The sequence below is a fragment of the Rhinoderma darwinii genome, chromosome 8, assembly GCF_050947455.1.
Source record: "Rhinoderma darwinii isolate aRhiDar2 chromosome 8, aRhiDar2.hap1, whole genome shotgun sequence".
Taxonomy (NCBI): domain Eukaryota; kingdom Metazoa; phylum Chordata; class Amphibia; order Anura; family Rhinodermatidae; genus Rhinoderma; species Rhinoderma darwinii.
Window position 1 is genome coordinate 922,152 of NC_134694.1, and position 17,062 is coordinate 939,213.

Sequence of the window (17,062 nt, forward strand, 5' to 3'; positions counted from 1 at the left end):
ATACCGTACGTATGCTGGGGGGTGTATTATACCGTACGTATGCCGGGGGTGCGGTATTTAGATGTATTTCTATCCCTCTCATTCATTTTTCCCTCTGCACAGGTCATTTCTAAGGGGAAGATTGTAACGTTTGATACGGTGCAGAGGGTCCATGAGTCCACGTCCCAAAATCTGAACATCCAGGTAACCACCGCCATGGTTCCCTCCGTCCGCATCCTGGTGTATTACATCATTACCGGAGACACCACCGCCGAGGTCGTGGCAGATTCCATCTGGGTGGACGTCAAAGAGAAATGTGTGAATAATCAGAAGGTGAGATGTGAATATCGCGGCACAAGAGAATGACCCCCATCTACAGCGTCCAACAAGCAGCGTGATGGCGCCGCCGATGTTCTCCACGTGCTATGGTCACGTCCCAAACTACAAATACTGTGTGGCCCCAGTGTGCGAGATAAGGAGATTAGATTGTGAGCTCCGGGGGCAGGGATGATGGGAGTGATACATAGTGAGCTCCTGGGGACAGGGATGATGGGAGTGATACATAGTAAGCTCCTGGGGCAGGGATGATGGGAGTGATACATAGTGAGCTCCTGGGGACAGGGATGATGGGAGTGATACATAGTGAGCTCCTGGGGATGATGGGAGTGATACATAGTGAGCTCCGGGGGATGATGGAAGTGATACATAGTGAGCTCCGGGGGATGATGGGAGTGATACATAGTGAGCTCCGGGGACAGGGATGATGGGAGTGATACATAGTGAGCTCCTGGGGATGATGGGAGTGATACATAGTGAGCTCCGGGGACAGGGATGATGGGAGTGATACATAGTGAGCTCCGGGGGCAGGGGATGATGGGAGTGATACATAGTAAGCTCCTGGGGCAGGGATGATGGGAGTGATACATAGTGAGCTCCTGGGGCAGGGATGATGGGAGTGATACATAGTGAGCTCCTGGGGATGATGGGAGTGATACATAGTGAGCTCCGGGGGATGATGGGAGTGATACATAGTGAGCTCCTGGGGATGATGGGAGTGATACATAGTGAGCTCCTGGGGCAGGGATGATGGGAGTGATACATAGTGAGCTCCTGGGGATGATGGGAGTGATACATAGTGAGTTCCGGGGGATGATGGGAGTGATACATAGTGAGCTCCTGGGGATGATGGGAGTGATACATAGTGAGCTCCTGGGGCAGGGATGATGGGAGTGATACATATTGAGCTCCTGGGGATGATGGGAGTGATACATAGTGAGCTCCTGGGGCAGGGATGATGGGAGTGATACATATTGAGCTCCTGGGGATGATGGGAGTGATACATAGTGAGCTCCTGGGGCAGGGATGATGGGAGTGATACATAGTGAGCTCCTGGGGATGATGGGAGTGATACATAGTGAGCTCCTGGGGATGATGGGAGTGATACATAGTGAGCTCCTGGGGATGATGGGAGTGATACATAGTGAGCTCCGGGGGATGATGGGAGTGATACATAGTGAGCTCCTGGGGATGATGGGAGTGATACATAGTGAGCTCCTGGGGCAGGGATGATGGGAGTGATACATATTGAGCTCCTGGGGATGATGGGACTGATACATAGTGAGCTCCTGGGGCAGGGATGATGGGAGTGATACATATTGAGCTCCTGGGGATGATGGGAGTGATACATAGTGAGCTCCTGGGGCAGGGATGATGGGAGTGATACATAGTGAGCTCCTGGGGATGATGGGAGTGATACATAGTGAGCTCCTGGGGATGATGGGAGTGATACATAGTGAGCTCCTGGGGATGATGGGAGTGATACATAGTGAGCTCCTGGGGATGATGGGAGTTATACATAGTGAGCTCCTGGGGATGATGGGAGTGATACATAGTGAGCTCCTGGGGATGATGGGAGTGATACATAGTGAGCTCCTGGGGATGATGGGAGTTATACATAGTGAGCTCCTGGGGATGATGGGAGTGATACATAGTGAGCTCCTGGGGATGATGGGAGTGATACATAGTGAGCTCCTGGGGATGATGGGAGTTATACATAGTGAGCTCCTGGGGATGATGGGAGTGATACATAGTGAGCTCCGGGGGATGATGGGAGCGATACATAGTGAGCTCCTGGGGCAGGGATGATGGGAGTGATACATATTGAGCTCCTGGGGAAGATGGGAGTGATACATAGTGAGCTCCTGGGGATGATGGGAGTGATACATAGTGAGCTCCTGGGGATGATGGGAGTGATACATAGTGAGCTCCTGGGGCAGGGATGATGGGAGTGATACATATTGAGCTCCTGGGGATGATGGGAGTGATACATAGTGAGCTCCTGGGGCAGGGATGATGGGAGTGATACATAGTGAGCTCCTGGGGATGATGGGAGTGATACATAGTGAGCTCCTGGGGATGATGGGAGTGATACATAGTGAGCTCCTGGGGATGATGGGAGTGATACATAGTGAGCTCCTGGGGATGATGGGAGTTATACATAGTGAGCTCCTGGGGATGATGGGAGTGATACATAGTGAGCTCCTGGGGATGATGGGAGTTATACATAGTGAGCTCCTGGGGATGATGGGAGTGATACATAGTGAGCTCCTGGGGATGATGGGAGTGATACATAGTGAGCTCCTGGGGATGATGGGAGTTATACATAGTGAGCTCCTGGGGATGATGGGAGTTATACATAGTGAGCTCCTGGGGATGATGGGAGTGATACATAGTGAGCTCCTGGGGATGATGGGAGTGATACATAGTGAGCTCCTGGGGATGATGGGAGTGATACATAGTGAGCTCCTGGGGATGATGGGAGTTATACATAGTGAGCTCCTGGGGATGATGGGAGTGATACGCTGTGTGTGTGATGGCTGATCTCTGTCTCTCTCATCAGGTGCAGCTGTCGACCTCCAGAGGGGAATTTAAGCCCAAGGCCTCGGTGCCGCTGACGGTCACAGCGCAGAGCGGGTCCATCGTCGCCTTGTCTGCTATAGACGTCTCTGTGTACGATGTCACTAAGAAGGCGCAGAGATCTATGGAAAGAGTTAAGAATTAGTGACATTTCTTTATTCCTTTACGGGGATCTGGTTGATGTCTTTGTTTTTTCACCCTCCGATTTACTTTCATGTTTTCCATCCAAGATTACTGGTAGACTCAGATGCTGAACCTTCTCTTGACCGAATACGTTTCACAGCTGAAGCTTTGTCACCATGTATCTAGTCTAGACGATCCCCTGTGAGCAGAACAGCCTGGACGCCAGACTGATACATATTCCCTGCACTGATACATTGTAGCAATAAGGACAGGAGAACGATGTGTGCACAGAGTATTATCCACACTGTTACATTGGAACTAACCCGCACCTGTTAAAAGTAGTTGGCCTGTACAGGTATTCGGCCTCTGGATGTAAACCATAAATGTACCTGTTCACTGACAGCAAGCAGATCTTGAAAAAATTTGAGGAATTGAAATAAAGTCTCTAAGAAAGTTTCAGAATGTTTCATTACACAGTGACGACGCTTCACTTACATCGGGACTACGGGGCCGCGGTCCCCTATTGAGTTTGTGTCGGTGGCTCTTGCTGGGGGCGTCCTCCCTTTCGGGGGGGATATATTATAATGTGATCTTTTTGGTGCTGACGACCTTGATCTATCGCAGGTTCTCAGGAAGATCGAGGAGAGTGACCTCGGCTGCGGCGCCGGAGCCGGGAAGGATAACGTGGACGTGTTTGAAATGGCCGGACTGACTTTCATGACTAATGCCAACATACGGGCGTCTCAGAAAACCGGTACATGATGTTAGGGGTTGTAGTATTCCAATATATTTTCTGTATTATAGGGTGTGTATACTTTTACAACCATTGGTTATTTCTCCAATGTATCTAATATTAAAATGAAACTTTGCAAATAGTCTTGATACAAACGATGTAGTCTGACCCTGCAGCCGTGGCGCCCACCGTCCTCATAACATTACTGGACGTCTATATGGGGGTCTTCCTCCTGTGTTTTGTGTGTAGACAGTGGGGATTTATTAAAACTGGTGCAAGAGAAAAGAGGGGCAGTGGGCAACCAGTCAGAATCCATCACTGCTCCGAGGTCCTTCAGAAAGTAAAAGCACCACCACGATTGGTTGTATTAAACCTTTCCTCACCCCCCCCCCCCCCTCTCGTCGGATCAATCCTCCTTACATACAATGTGATCTTATGCTTTTCAGAATTGACCTGTAATGAAGTATTAAGGAGCAAGCGCTCCGCTGGCATGGGAGAGGAATTACGAAAAGTTGGTAAGTGACCGCGCCTCTGAGACGCTATGATATGGGCGAGGCTCCTGTGCGGTTATAAGCCGCCTGCTCAGTGCGTACAGCTCTAATATTCCCCATAATGTACACATTAGGGTATCCCATATTACCAGAGCCTAGCAAATTTACCAAAATTCATTTAGGGTTTGATTCTAAAGAACCGACTGTCCAATTAGATTTGGTCAATAAATTATTTGCCAATATGAAAATGCCCTAATTGCCTTGAAAAAATCCTGTGTGACACTCGGTGGTCTTCTAGGACTGTTTACAGCCCCTCTCAAACTCTTTAACGCCAAGAAAGCATTAGTGATGTCAAATTGACGTCTGTATCAGCACCAGGATTAATATTATTGAAGAAGATTTGTTAATGATGTGAAGATCGGTGATTTACAATTGAATGTAAGAATTGTATAGCTGCAGCAGCACTCACTCACAGCAATGGCTGCCTGTCTAACACACTGACTGACTCCTATCTCTCTTTAAAATCTATCTCTCTATCAAATTATTGTAAATCTAGCTATATTCTCTTCTTCGCTCTATGAAACACACTCATTGACACTAATTTACTATCTGTATCCTGTGCTACTATCTCTCACTCTCTGTCTGACACCCTCTCTCTCCTCTGTATTCTGTGTTTGACTCTCTCTCCTCTCAGTATTCTGTGTGTTTCTCTCTCTCTGTCTGATGTCCTCTCTCCTCCCTGTATTTTGTTACTCTCTCACTCTGTCTGATGTCCTCTTTCCTCTGTATTCTGTGTTACTCTCTCCTCTCTGTATTCTGTGTGTTACTCTCTCACTCTGATGTCCTCTCTCTCCTCTCTGTATTGTGTTTCTCTCTCTCACTCTCTGTCTGATGTCCTCTCTCTCCTCTCTGTATTCTGTTTCTCTCTCTCTCACTCTCTGTCTGATGTCCTCTCTCTCCTCTCTGTATTCTGTGTTTCTCTCTCTCACTCTCTGTCTGATGTCCTCTCTCTCCTCTCTGTATTCTGTTTCTCTCTCTCACTCTCTGTCTGATGTCCTCTCTCTCCTCTCTGTATTCTGTTTCTCTCTCTCTCACTCTCTGTCTGATGTCCTCTCTCTCCTCTCTGTATTCTGTGTGTTACTCTCTGTCTGATGTCCTCTCTCTCCTCTCTGTATTCTGTTTCTCTCTCTCTCACTCTCTGTCTGATGTCCTCTCTCTCCTCTCTGTATTCTGTTTCTCTCTCTCTCACTCTCTGTCTGATGTCCTCTCTCTCCTCTCTGTATTCTGTGTTTCTCTCTCTCTCACTCTCTGTCTGATGTCCTCTCTCTCCTCTCTGTATTCTGTTTCTCTCTCTCTCACTCTCTGTCTGATGTCCTCTCTCTCCTCTCTGTATTCTGTGTGTTACTCTCTGTCTGATGTCCTCTCTCTCCTCTCTGTATTCTGTTTCTCTCTCTCACTCTCTGTCTGATGTCCTCTCTCTCCTCTCTGTATTCTGTGTTTCTCTCTCTCTCACTCTCTGTCTGATGTCCTCTCTCTCCTCTCTGTATTCTGTGTGTTACTCTCTGTCTGATGTCCTCTCTCTCCTCTCTGTATTCTGTTTCTCTCTCTCACTCTCTGTCTGATGTCCTCTCTCTCCTCTCTGTATTCTGTGTTTCTCTCTCTCTCACTCTCTGTCTGATGTCCTCTCTCTCCTCTCTGTATTCTGTGTGTTACTCTCTGTCTGATGTCCTCTCTCTCCTCTCTGTATTCTGTTTCTCTCTCTCACTCTCTGTCTGATGTCCTCTCTCTCCTCTCTGTATTCTGTGTTTCTCTCTCTCTCACTCTCTGTCTGATGTCCTCTCTCTCCTCTCTGTATTCTGTTTCTCTCTCACTCTCTGTCTGATGTCCTCTCTCTCCTCTCTGTTTTCTGTGTGTTACTCTCTGTCTGATGTCCTCTCTATCCTCTCTGTATTCTGTTTCTCTCTCTCTCTCACCCTCTGTCTGATGTCCTCTCTATCCTCTCTGTATTCTGTTTCTCTCTCTCTCTCACTCTCTGTCTGATGTCCTCTCTCTCCTCTCTGTATTCTGTGTGTTACTCTCTCACTCTGGTTGGGCTGTTTATAGTGGCTCTGAGTCATCAGTGACTCACACCTATACCCCTCATGATTGGCTGTACTAGAGGGAGGGCTGCCTGCAAGGCATTGTGGGATAGCCCGCCCGGCTGGAACCTGAGGTCATGTGATCCTTCTTCTCGGTCTTCTGATCTCTAAAATAGCGGCTGCCATTAGGAGCGTTTTGTGCGGAATGAATCCTGAAATGTTTGGAAATTTGATTAGTGTAGAATAGATTTGTTCATCTCTACATATTACCCGTAATTCCTTGTGTATCTAAAGACCTTTACACCGGCCGTACACACAGCAGCTGGCAACTGAATGATTCCCCCCATACACATTATCAGGAGGGGATAAGCTGCCGCCACATGGCTATTGTGCCGCTTATCTCTATGGAAAACAAAGGATTGGACAGGTTAATCCAGTAGGTCTATCCCTTGAGCGGATTCCAGCAGCAGATATCTACCATTCATGTTTATAGGGAGATAAGCGGCTTCCGCACCTCTGACACCACTTAGACCTGAGATCACTGATTCCGCCTACATCGCAGTTATTGAACGTAGAACATTTTATTATCCGAAAACTAAGCTGCGTTCTCAGTAAAGCCTGTACAGGTGGGGGGAAGGGATAAATCCTCACGATCGGTCTCACCTGCGGCCTCCGCCATCACCTGTGTCACATGACTGCACCCTGTGTGTATCTGTATAATAGCCTGAGCATGGCCGCCCAGACATGTGATCACTGCTCCCATTCCCGCTGTGTGGAGTTCATCTTCTAATGATTCCCCAGCCAACAAGTACGTCGACAAGCGTCTCCGGCAGTGCTGCGAGGACGGGGGCACAACCTTCATGGAGGACAAACAGTGCCAGAAAGGACTGGAGCGCGTCACGAAGCAGAGAGCGCAGGCCTGTGTCAACTCCTTCAAGAAGTGCTGCGAGCTGGTCCAGAAGTGGTTCGATGATTTAGCCAAGAAACATCTGGGATTTGGTCGAGTGTGTGAGTATTCCTAGGACGAGCAGATGACATGGGGGTCAGCGGGGGCTGCGATATTCTAAAACCATGACATATGGGGGCGCTGCAGTATTATAGAACAGATGGGGGGCACATATTTACATGGTGGGGGTGATTTACATAGATGTGTCATTCAGGGCTCTGGAGAAGCTGGGTGTTTGACCTGTCATGTCACTCTGCATATCGTCCTCTCCTTCTTCTTTTTTAGTTATCAGAACGGTTTTGGATTTAGATGAACCAGAAATTCGGAGCTTTTTTCCGGAAAGTTGGTTGTGGGAGGAGCTCTTCATCTCTGACAGGTAATTCGCTGCATTGATGTGGGCGGGGTCTGCAACGCTGATATTGAAATCTTTATTCTCTCCTTAGAAGAGGCTTCAAGGAAATCGGCCTGACCCTTCCAGACTCTCTGACCACGTGGGAGATTCAGGGGATCAGCATGTCAGACAAAGGTGCGGAACAGAAGCGAGTGCAATAAAAATGTCTGCCACTGCAGAGTAACCTATAATAACGGATAACTGATTAAACTGTAATGCACCAGAGCCCCCTAGTGGTCAAGAAAACGTAAACTGTAATTCACCAGAGCCCCCTACTGGTCAGGAAAAGGTAAACTGTAATGCACCAGAGCCCCCTACTGGTCAGGAAAAGGTAAACTGTAATGCACCAGAGCCCCCTAGTGGTCAGGAAAAGGTAAACTGTAATTCACCAGAGCCCCCTACTGGTCAGGAAAAGGTAAACTGTAATGCACCAGAGCCCCCTACTGGTCAGGAAAAGGTAAACTGTAATGCACCAGAGCCCCCTAGTGGTCAGGAAAAGGTAAACTGTAATTCACCAGAGCCCCCTACTGGTCAGGAAAAGGTAAACTGTAATGCACCAGAGCCCCCTAGTGGTCAGGAAAAGGTAAACTGTAATGCACCAGAGCCCCCTAGTGGTCAGGAAAAGGTAAACTGTAATGCACCAGAGCCCCCTACTGGTCAGGAAAAGGTAAACTGTAATGCACCAGAGCCCCCTAGTGGTCAGGAAAAGGTAAACTGTAATGCACCAGAGCCCCCTAGTGGTCAGGAAAAGGTAAACTGTAATGCACCAGAGCCCCCTAGTGGTCAGGAAAAGGTAAACTGTAATGCACCAGAGCCCCCTAGTGGTCAGGAAAAGGTAAACTGTAATGCACCAGAGCCCCCTAGTGGTCAGGAAAAGGTAAACTGTAATGCACCAGAGCCCCCTAGTGGTCAGGAAAAGGTAAACTGTAATGCACCAGAGCCCCCTACTGGTCAGGAAAAGGTAAACTGTAATGCACCAGAGCCCCCTAGTGGTCAGGAAAAGGTAAACTGTAATGCACCAGAGCCCCCTAGTGGTCAGGAAAAGGTAAACTGTAATGCACCAGAGCCCCCTAGTGGTCAGGAAAAGGTAAACTGTAATTCACCAGAGCCCCCTAGTGGTCAGGAAAAGGTAAACTGTAATGCACCAGAGCCCCCTAGTGGTCAGGAAAAGGTAAACTGTAATGCACCAGAGCCCCCTACTGGTCAGGAAAAGGTAAACTGTAATGCACCAGAGCCCCCTAGTGGTCAGGAAAAGGTAAACTGTAATGCACCAGAGCCCCCTACTGGTCAGGAAAAGGTAAACTGTAATGCACCAGAGCCCCCTAGTGGTCAGGAAAAGGTAAACTGTAATGCACCAGAGCCCCCTAGTGGTCAGGAAAAGGTAAACTGTAATGCACCAGAGCCCCCTAGTGGTCAGGAAAAGGTAAACTGTAATGCACCAGAGCCCCCTAGTGGTCAGGAAAAGGTAAACTGTAATGCACCAGAGCCCCCTAGTGGTCAGGAAAAGGTAAACTGTAATGCACCAGAGCCCCCTACTGGTCAGGAAAAGGTAAACTGTAATGCACCAGAGCCCCCTAGTGGTCAGGAAAAGGTAAACTGTAATGCACCAGAGCCCCCTAGTGGTCAGGAAAAGGTAAACTGTAATGCACCAGAGCCCCCTAGTGGTCAGGAAAAGGTAAACTGTAATACACCAGAGCCCCCTACTGGTCAGGAAAAGGTAAACTGTAATGCACCAGAGCCCCCTAGTGGTCAGGAAAAGGTAAACTGTAATGCACCAGAGCCCCCTAGTGGTCAGGAAAAGGTAAACTGTAATGCACCAGAGCCCCCTAGTGGTCAGGAAAAGGTAAACTGTAATGCACCAGAGCCCCCTAGTGGTCAGGAAAAGGTAAACTGTAATGCACCAGAGCCCCCTAGTGGTCAGGAAAAGGTAAACTGTAATGCACCAGAGCCCCCTAGTGGTCAGGAAAAGGTAAACTGTAATGCACCAGAGCCCCCTACTGGTCAGGAAAAGGTAAACTGTAATGCACCAGAGCCCCCTAGTGGTCAGGAAAAGGTAAACTGTAATGCACCAGAGCCCCCTAGTGGTCAGGAAAAGGTAAACTGTAATGCACCAGAGCCCCCTAGTGGTCAGGAAAAGGTAAACTGTAATTCACCAGAGCCCCCTACTGGTCAGGAAAAGGTAAACTGTAATGCACAAGAGCCCCCTAGTGGTCAGGAAAAGGTAAACTGTAATGCACCAGAGCCCCCTACTGGTCAGGAAAAGGTAAACTGTAATGCACCAGAGCCCCCTAGTGGTCAGGAAAAGGTAAACTGTAATGCACCAGAGCCCCCTACTGGTCAGGAAAAGGTAAACTGTAATGCACCAGAGCCCCCTAGTGGTCAGGAAAAGGTAAACTGTAATGCACCAGAGCCCCCTACTGGTCAGGAAAAGGTAAACTGTAATGCACCAGAGCCCCCTACTGGTCAGGAAAAGGTAAACTGTAATGCACCAGAGCCCCCTAGTGGTCAGGAAAAGGTAAACTGTAATGCACCAGAGCCCCCTACTGGTCAGGAAAAGGTAAACTGTAATGCACCAGAGCCCCCTAGTGGTCAGGAAAAGGTAAACTGTAATGCACCAGAGCCCCCTAGTGGTCAGGAAAAGGTAATCTGTAATGCACCAGAGCCCCCTAGTGGTCAGGAAAAGGTAAACTGTAATGCACCAGAGCCCCCTAGTGGTCAAGGAAAGGTAAACTGTAATATAACAGCCCCCTAGTGGCAAAGTGAACGTAGACCCCTTTTTTCACCCCATAAATGGCTAAATATTGTAGACTAATGTAACAGTGCCTCTAGTGGCCACACCAGAGAGCAGCAGCCTTTATTGCTGGTTTTAGACGGTGTTGCTTGTGGTTTTGCAGGCTTGTGCGTTGCTGATCCGGTTCAGATCACCGTGTTTAAAGACTTGTTCATAGATGTGCAGCTGCCGTACTCCGTCATCCGAGGGGAACAGGTGGAGATCCAGGTTACTGTCTACAACTACCAGAACTCCAGAGCTAAGGCAAGTCCTCGTCCTCCTCTATTCCGCTGATGGGTAGTTCAGCTTTCTGAGTCCCCTGAATGTCTTCCTAGTTATACCGTGCTGTAGGGGCGGGGTGGGGTGGTGTATTCTTAGATAACAGGCAGGTTTGGAATCTGTTATGGCGGACATTTTGCTTGTCACCCAGCTTTCCCAGAACCAGCCGTCCCTTCTAATGTTTGCAGCATGAGACCTGCTAAATGAAATTCCAGAAGAAATTATGACATTTGGGTTCTCTGAGAGTTACCTGGTGATTAAGAGTCATAATAATTGCTGCATTGCTGTCACCTCACAGGGCTGCGTCCAAGTGTCTGTGGGCAAAGAAATCTGCTTGGTGAGTGACTCGAAGAGCATCCTGCGCGGGAAAATGAGCTGCAGCGAGGACTTTGAGCAGGAGGTGCCCCGGACATTCACGTACAACATCCTGCCCCTGGAGCTTGGCTTGCACCCCATCACCTTCACCCTAAACGTCCCCTTCAAAAGTGAGAGAGTGGTGAAAATGCTGCGGGTCGAGGTAGGTTCCAAGGAAACGGGAAAATGATTCCAAATCGTGTAAGTGCCCCCATCACCCACAATCAGAGCAGAGATCCAATATTCAGTATTATCGCACTGCCCATACATATTAGTTGTCACCATGCAATTATCTTCTCATTAAACCGTTTAATTGGCTGATAACAGGAAGCAATAGATTGTATTCACCTGTCCTACAGTCATCCTCCCCCAGCCTGACATGTCTGATAACAGAGAACAATAGATTGTATTCACCTGTCCTCCAGTCATCCTCCCCCCAGCCTGACATGTCTGATAACAGAGAACAATAGATTGTATTCACCTGTCCTACAGTCATCCTCCCCCCAGCCTGACATGTCTGATAACAGAGAACAATAGATTGTATTCACCTGTCCTACAGTCATCCTCCCCCCAGCCTGACATGTCTGATAACAGAGAACAATAGATTGTATTCACCTGTCCTACAGTCATCCTCTCCCAGCCTGACATGTCTGATAACAGAGAACAATAGATTGTATTCACCTGTCCTACAGTCATCCTCCCCCAGCCTGACATGTCTGATAACAGAGAACAATAGATTGTATTCACCTGTCCTACAGTCATCCTCTCCCCAGCCGGACATGGCTGATAACAGAGAACAATAGATTGTATTCACCTGTCCTACAGTCATCCTCCCCCAGCCTGACATGTCTGATAACAGAGAACAATAGATTGTAGTCACCTGTCCTATAGTCATCCTCTCCCAGCCTGACATGTCTGATAACAGAGAACAATAGATTGTATTCACCTGTCCTACAATCATCCTCACTCCAGCCTGACATGGCTGATAACAGAGAACAATAGATTGTATTCACCTGTCCTCCAGTCATCCTCCCCCCAGCCTGACATGTCTGATAACAGAGAACAATAGATTGTATTCACCTGTCCTACAGTCATCCTCCCCCAGCCTGACATGTCTGATAACAGAGAACAATAGATTGTATTCACCTGTCCTACAGTCATCATCCCCCAGCCTGACATGTCTGATAACAGAGAACAATAGATTGTATTCACCTGTCCTACAGTCATCCTCCCCCCAGCCTGACATGTCTGATAACAGAGAACAATAGATTGTATTCACCTGTCCTACAGTCATCCTCTCCCAGCCTGACATGTCTGATAACAGAGAACAATAGATTGTATTCACCTGTCCTATAGTCATCCTCCCCCCAGCCTGACATGTCTGATAACAGAGAATAGATTGTATTCTCCTGTCCTACAGTCATCCTCCCCCAGCCTGACATGGCTGATAACCGAGAACAATAGATTGTATTCACCTGTCCTACAGTCATCCTCCTCCCCAGCCTGACATGTCTGATAGCTGAGAACAATAGATTGTATTCATCTGTCCTACAGTCATCCTCCCCCCAGCCTGACATGTCTGATAACAGAGAACAATAGATTGTATTCACCTGTCCTACAGTCATCCTCCCCCAGCCTGACATGTCTGATAACAGAGAACAATAGATTGTATTCACCTGTCCTGCAGTCATCCTCCCCCCAGCCTGACATGTCTGATAACAGAGAACAATAGATTGTATTCACCTGTCCTACAGTCATCCTCTCCCCAGCCTGACATGTCTGATAACAGAGAACAATAGATTGTATTCACCTGTCCTACAGTCATCCTCCCCCCAGCCTGACATGTCTGATAACAGAGAACAATAGATTGTATTCACCTGTCCTACAGTCATCCTCCCCCAGCCTGACATGTCTGATAACAGAGAACAATAGATTGTATTCACCTGTCCTACAGTCATCCTCCCCCCAGCCTGACATGTCTGATAACAGAGTACAATAGATTGTATTCTCCTGTCCTACAGTCATCCTTTCCCCAGCCTGACATGTCTGATAACAGAGAACAATAGATTGTATTCACCTGTCCTACAGTCATCCTCCACCCAGCCTGACATGTCTGATAACAGAGAACAATAGATTGTATTCACCTGTCCTACAGTCATCCTCCCCAGCCTGACATGTCTGATAACAGAGAACAATAGAATGTATTCAGCTGTCCTACAGTCATCCTCCCCCAGCCTGACATGTCTGATAACAGAGAACAATAGATTGTATTCACCTGTCCTACAGTCATCCTCCTCCAGCCTGACATGTCTGATACCAGAGAACAATAGATTGTAATCACCTGTCCTACAGTCATCCTCCCCCAGCCTGACATGTCTGATAACAGAGAACAATAGATTGTATTCACATGTCCTACAGTCATCCTCTCCCAGCCTGACATGTCTGATAACAGAGAACAATAGATTGTATCCACCTGTCCTACAGTCATCCTCCCCCAGCCTGACATGTCTGATAACAGTGAACAATAAATTGTATTCACCTGTCCTACAGTCATCCTCCTCCAGCCTGACATGTCTGATAATAGAGAACAATAGATTGTATTCACCTGTCCTACAGTCATCCTCTCCCAGCCTGACATGTCTGATAACAGAGAACAATAGATTGTATCCACCTGTCCTACAGTCATCCTCCTCCAGCCTGACATGTCTGATAATAGAGAACAATAGATTGTATCCACCTGTCCTACAGTCATCCTCCTCCAGCCTGACATGTCTGATAATAGAGAACAATAGATTGTATTCACATGTCCTACAGTCATCCTCTCCCAGCCTGACATGTCTGATAACAGTGAACAATAGATTGTAATCACCTGTCCTACAGTCATCCTCCTCCAGCCTGACATGTCTGATAATAGAGAACAATAGATTGTATTCACCTGTCCTACAGTCATCCTCCTCCAGCCTGACATGTCTGATAACAGAGAACAATAGATTGTATTCACCTGTCCTACAGTCCTCCTCCCCCAGCCTGACATGTCTGATAACAGAGAACAATAAATTGTATTCACCTGTCCTACAGTCATCCTCCACCCAGCCTGACATGTCTGATAACAGAGAACAATAGATTGTATTCACCTGTCCTATAGTCATCCTCTCCCAGCCTGACATGTCTGATAACAGAGAACAATAGATTGTATTCACCTGTCCTACAGTCATCCTCTCCCCAGCCTGACATGTCAGATAACAGAGAACAATAGATTGTATTCACCTGTCCTACAGTCATCCTCCACCCAGCCTGACATGTCTGATAACAGAGAACAATAGATTGTATTCACCTGTCCTACAGTCATCCTCCCCCAGCCTGACATGTCTGATATCAGAGAACAATAGATTGTATTCACCTGTCCTACAGTCATCCTCTCCCAGCCTGACATGTCTGATAACAGAGAACAATAGATTGTATTCACCTGTCCTACAGTCATCCTCCCCCCAGTCTGAAATGGCTGATAACAGAGAACAATAGATTGTATTCTCCTGTCCTACAGTCATCCTCCCCCAGCCTGACATGTCTGATAACAGAGAACAATAGATTGTATTCACCTGTCCTACAGTCATCCTCCCCCAGCCTGACATGTCTGATAACAGAGAACAATAGATTGTATTCACCTGCACTGCAAATGCTGGGGTTAGATGGCAGGTGTAGTGTAGTTTTAATTGGTGACCCTCTGTCCTTGCACCATGTGACCCTCTGTCCTTGCACCATGTGACCCTCTGTCCTTGCACCATGTGACCCTCTGTCCTTGCACCATGTGACCCTCTGTGCTTGCACCATGTGACCCTCTGTCCTTGCACCATGTGACCCTCTGTGCTTGCACCATGTGACCCTCTGTCCTTGCACCATGTGACCCTCTGTCCTTGCACCATGTGACCCTCTGTCCTTGCACCATGTGACCCTCTGTCCTTGCACCATGTGACCCTCTGTCCTTGCACCATGTGACCCTCTGTCCTTGCACCATGTGACCCTCTGTCCTTGCACCATGTGACCCTCTGTCCTTGCACCATGTGACCCTCTGTCCTTGCACCATGTGACCCTCTGTCCTTGCACCATGTGACCCTCTGTCCTTGCACCATGTGACCCTCTGTCCTTGCACCATGTGACCTTCTGCTCTTTTCCAGCCGGAAGGCATTAAAATGGAGCTGAGTGCTGGATTTACGTTGGATCCGCAGGGTCTCCGCGGTAGGTGCTGGAGGGTGGGAGTAGTGGAGCGGAACTCTTGTTATATGTAAATGAAATGTTTTTATTGTATAATGTTTGACTTTTTCAAGATCTTTGCTAGCTGTCAGTGAATGGCCACTCTGTTTAAATCTAGAGGCTGTAAACCAGGCCTGACCTAGGCCTGCTCACACAGCTGAGGGTAAAGGCCCTTTTACACTGGCCGATTACCGGGCAGACAAGCCTTCATAGACCGAGGAGCGACCGCCGGCGATGAACCTAGAGCGACCGCCGGAGACTAACGAGGCGCGGCCGCCGGAGACGAACGAGGAGCGGCCGCCGGAGACTAACGAGGAGCGGCCGCCGGAGACGAGCGAGGAGCGGCCGCCGGAGACGAGCGAGGAGCGGCCGCCGGAGACGAGCGAGGAGCGGCCACCGGAGACGAACGAGGAGCGGCCGCCGGAGACGAACGAGGAAACGCTGGATCATCTTCTGATCGTATCGTTTTAACTAGTGACATATTCTGGTTGTCGGGAGCGCATCTCGGTGTGTAAACAGGAAGTCTCGCTGCCGACATGGTGATAATGGACGGGGACAAGGGATCGGAATAACGAGCGCTCCTCCCCATCCTCCGCTCCGTGTGACAGGAGCAAACGAGCGCTGATCAACCAGGTCTCGCTGATTGGTGTTCGCTGCACCCGCCGATTGTAAAAGGGCCTTTTAGTTACAGTTGTATCCAGTCACGACAATCCTCTGTGATCTAAACGCAGCAACACAAATCTCTCTCCTGTTCTCATAGTTTGTTACAATGTATCAGTCTGGAGTCCAGCTCCTGAGAATTTACTACATTTGTAGATCGTAACGTCTGTCAGCTTTGTGAGTGGGACTAGGTCAGGACAGGTTATCGGCTTCTGGATGCTAGCGAGAAGGTTTCTATTCACTGACATCAAGCAGAGATCTTGGAAATGGTTTAGAATCTATCCGCATTTATATGATAAAACAGATTGGTGGCTTGACATACGGCCATGATGTCGCCATATGGATTGTAGGAGATGTTTACGGTCCAGTCTGATTGTCAGCTCCTCGGTCCGTCACAGATCGTCCTCTCTCACTGCTGATTCTTCACTTCAGGTGTGACTAAGAGGCAGCAGGATTTACACTACAAGATTCCCGCCAACGTCGTGCCCAAGTCCAGGATCAGCCGCATCTTCTCTATCAACGGTAACTCCTCCTGATGTTCAAAGCAAGAACTACAACTCCCAGCATACACTACCAGATATATTACTCCGCCCAACTGCTTGTCATCAATAACTCCCATAATGCAGCGTTCAGACTGGACTTTATAAGCACTACACGTCTTACAATGCAGCACAGCAGTTTGCTCTGTGTAGACATTGAACCAGCAGGGGGCAGCAATGATGTCTAATAATGTAGAGCTGACTGGAAACCAGCAGTACCACGAATGCAGCTCTGGATGTGACTGTAGGATAAGACGAGATTGTAGAATCAGTATAAAATAGAGCAAATTATTTCTGAAGAATAGTGAATGCAGCTCTGGATGTGATTGGAGTATAAGACATGATGTAACAGCAGAATAGTGAATGCAGCTATGGATGTGATTGGAGTATAAGACATGATGTAACAGCAGAATAGTGAATGCAGCTCTGGATGTGATTGGAGTATAAGACATGATGTAACAGCAGAATAGTGAATGCAGCTATGGATGTGATTGGAGTATAAGACATGATGTAACAGCAGAAGAGTAAATGCAGCTCTGGATGTGATTGGAG

The 17,062-nt window shown here is 48.1% G+C and overlaps 1 protein-coding gene across 1 annotated transcript in view; it reads left to right on the plus strand.

Annotated features, from left to right (window-relative positions):
* C5 (complement C5) overlaps nt 1–17,062 on the plus strand; it is a 48,996-nt gene that overhangs the window by 13,735 nt on the left and 18,199 nt on the right. Inside the window, exons 13-23 of the mRNA XM_075834588.1 lie at nt 103–312; nt 2,879–3,028; nt 3,643–3,772; nt 4,198–4,266; nt 7,122–7,328; nt 7,552–7,642; nt 7,713–7,792; nt 10,552–10,691; nt 11,005–11,223; nt 15,236–15,296; nt 16,404–16,493. Coding sequence (XP_075690703.1) covers nt 103–312; nt 2,879–3,028; nt 3,643–3,772; nt 4,198–4,266; nt 7,122–7,328; nt 7,552–7,642; nt 7,713–7,792; nt 10,552–10,691; nt 11,005–11,223; nt 15,236–15,296; nt 16,404–16,493 — 1,447 coding nt within the window. The remainder of the gene's footprint in view (nt 1–102; nt 313–2,878; nt 3,029–3,642; nt 3,773–4,197; nt 4,267–7,121; nt 7,329–7,551; nt 7,643–7,712; nt 7,793–10,551; nt 10,692–11,004; nt 11,224–15,235; nt 15,297–16,403; nt 16,494–17,062) is intronic.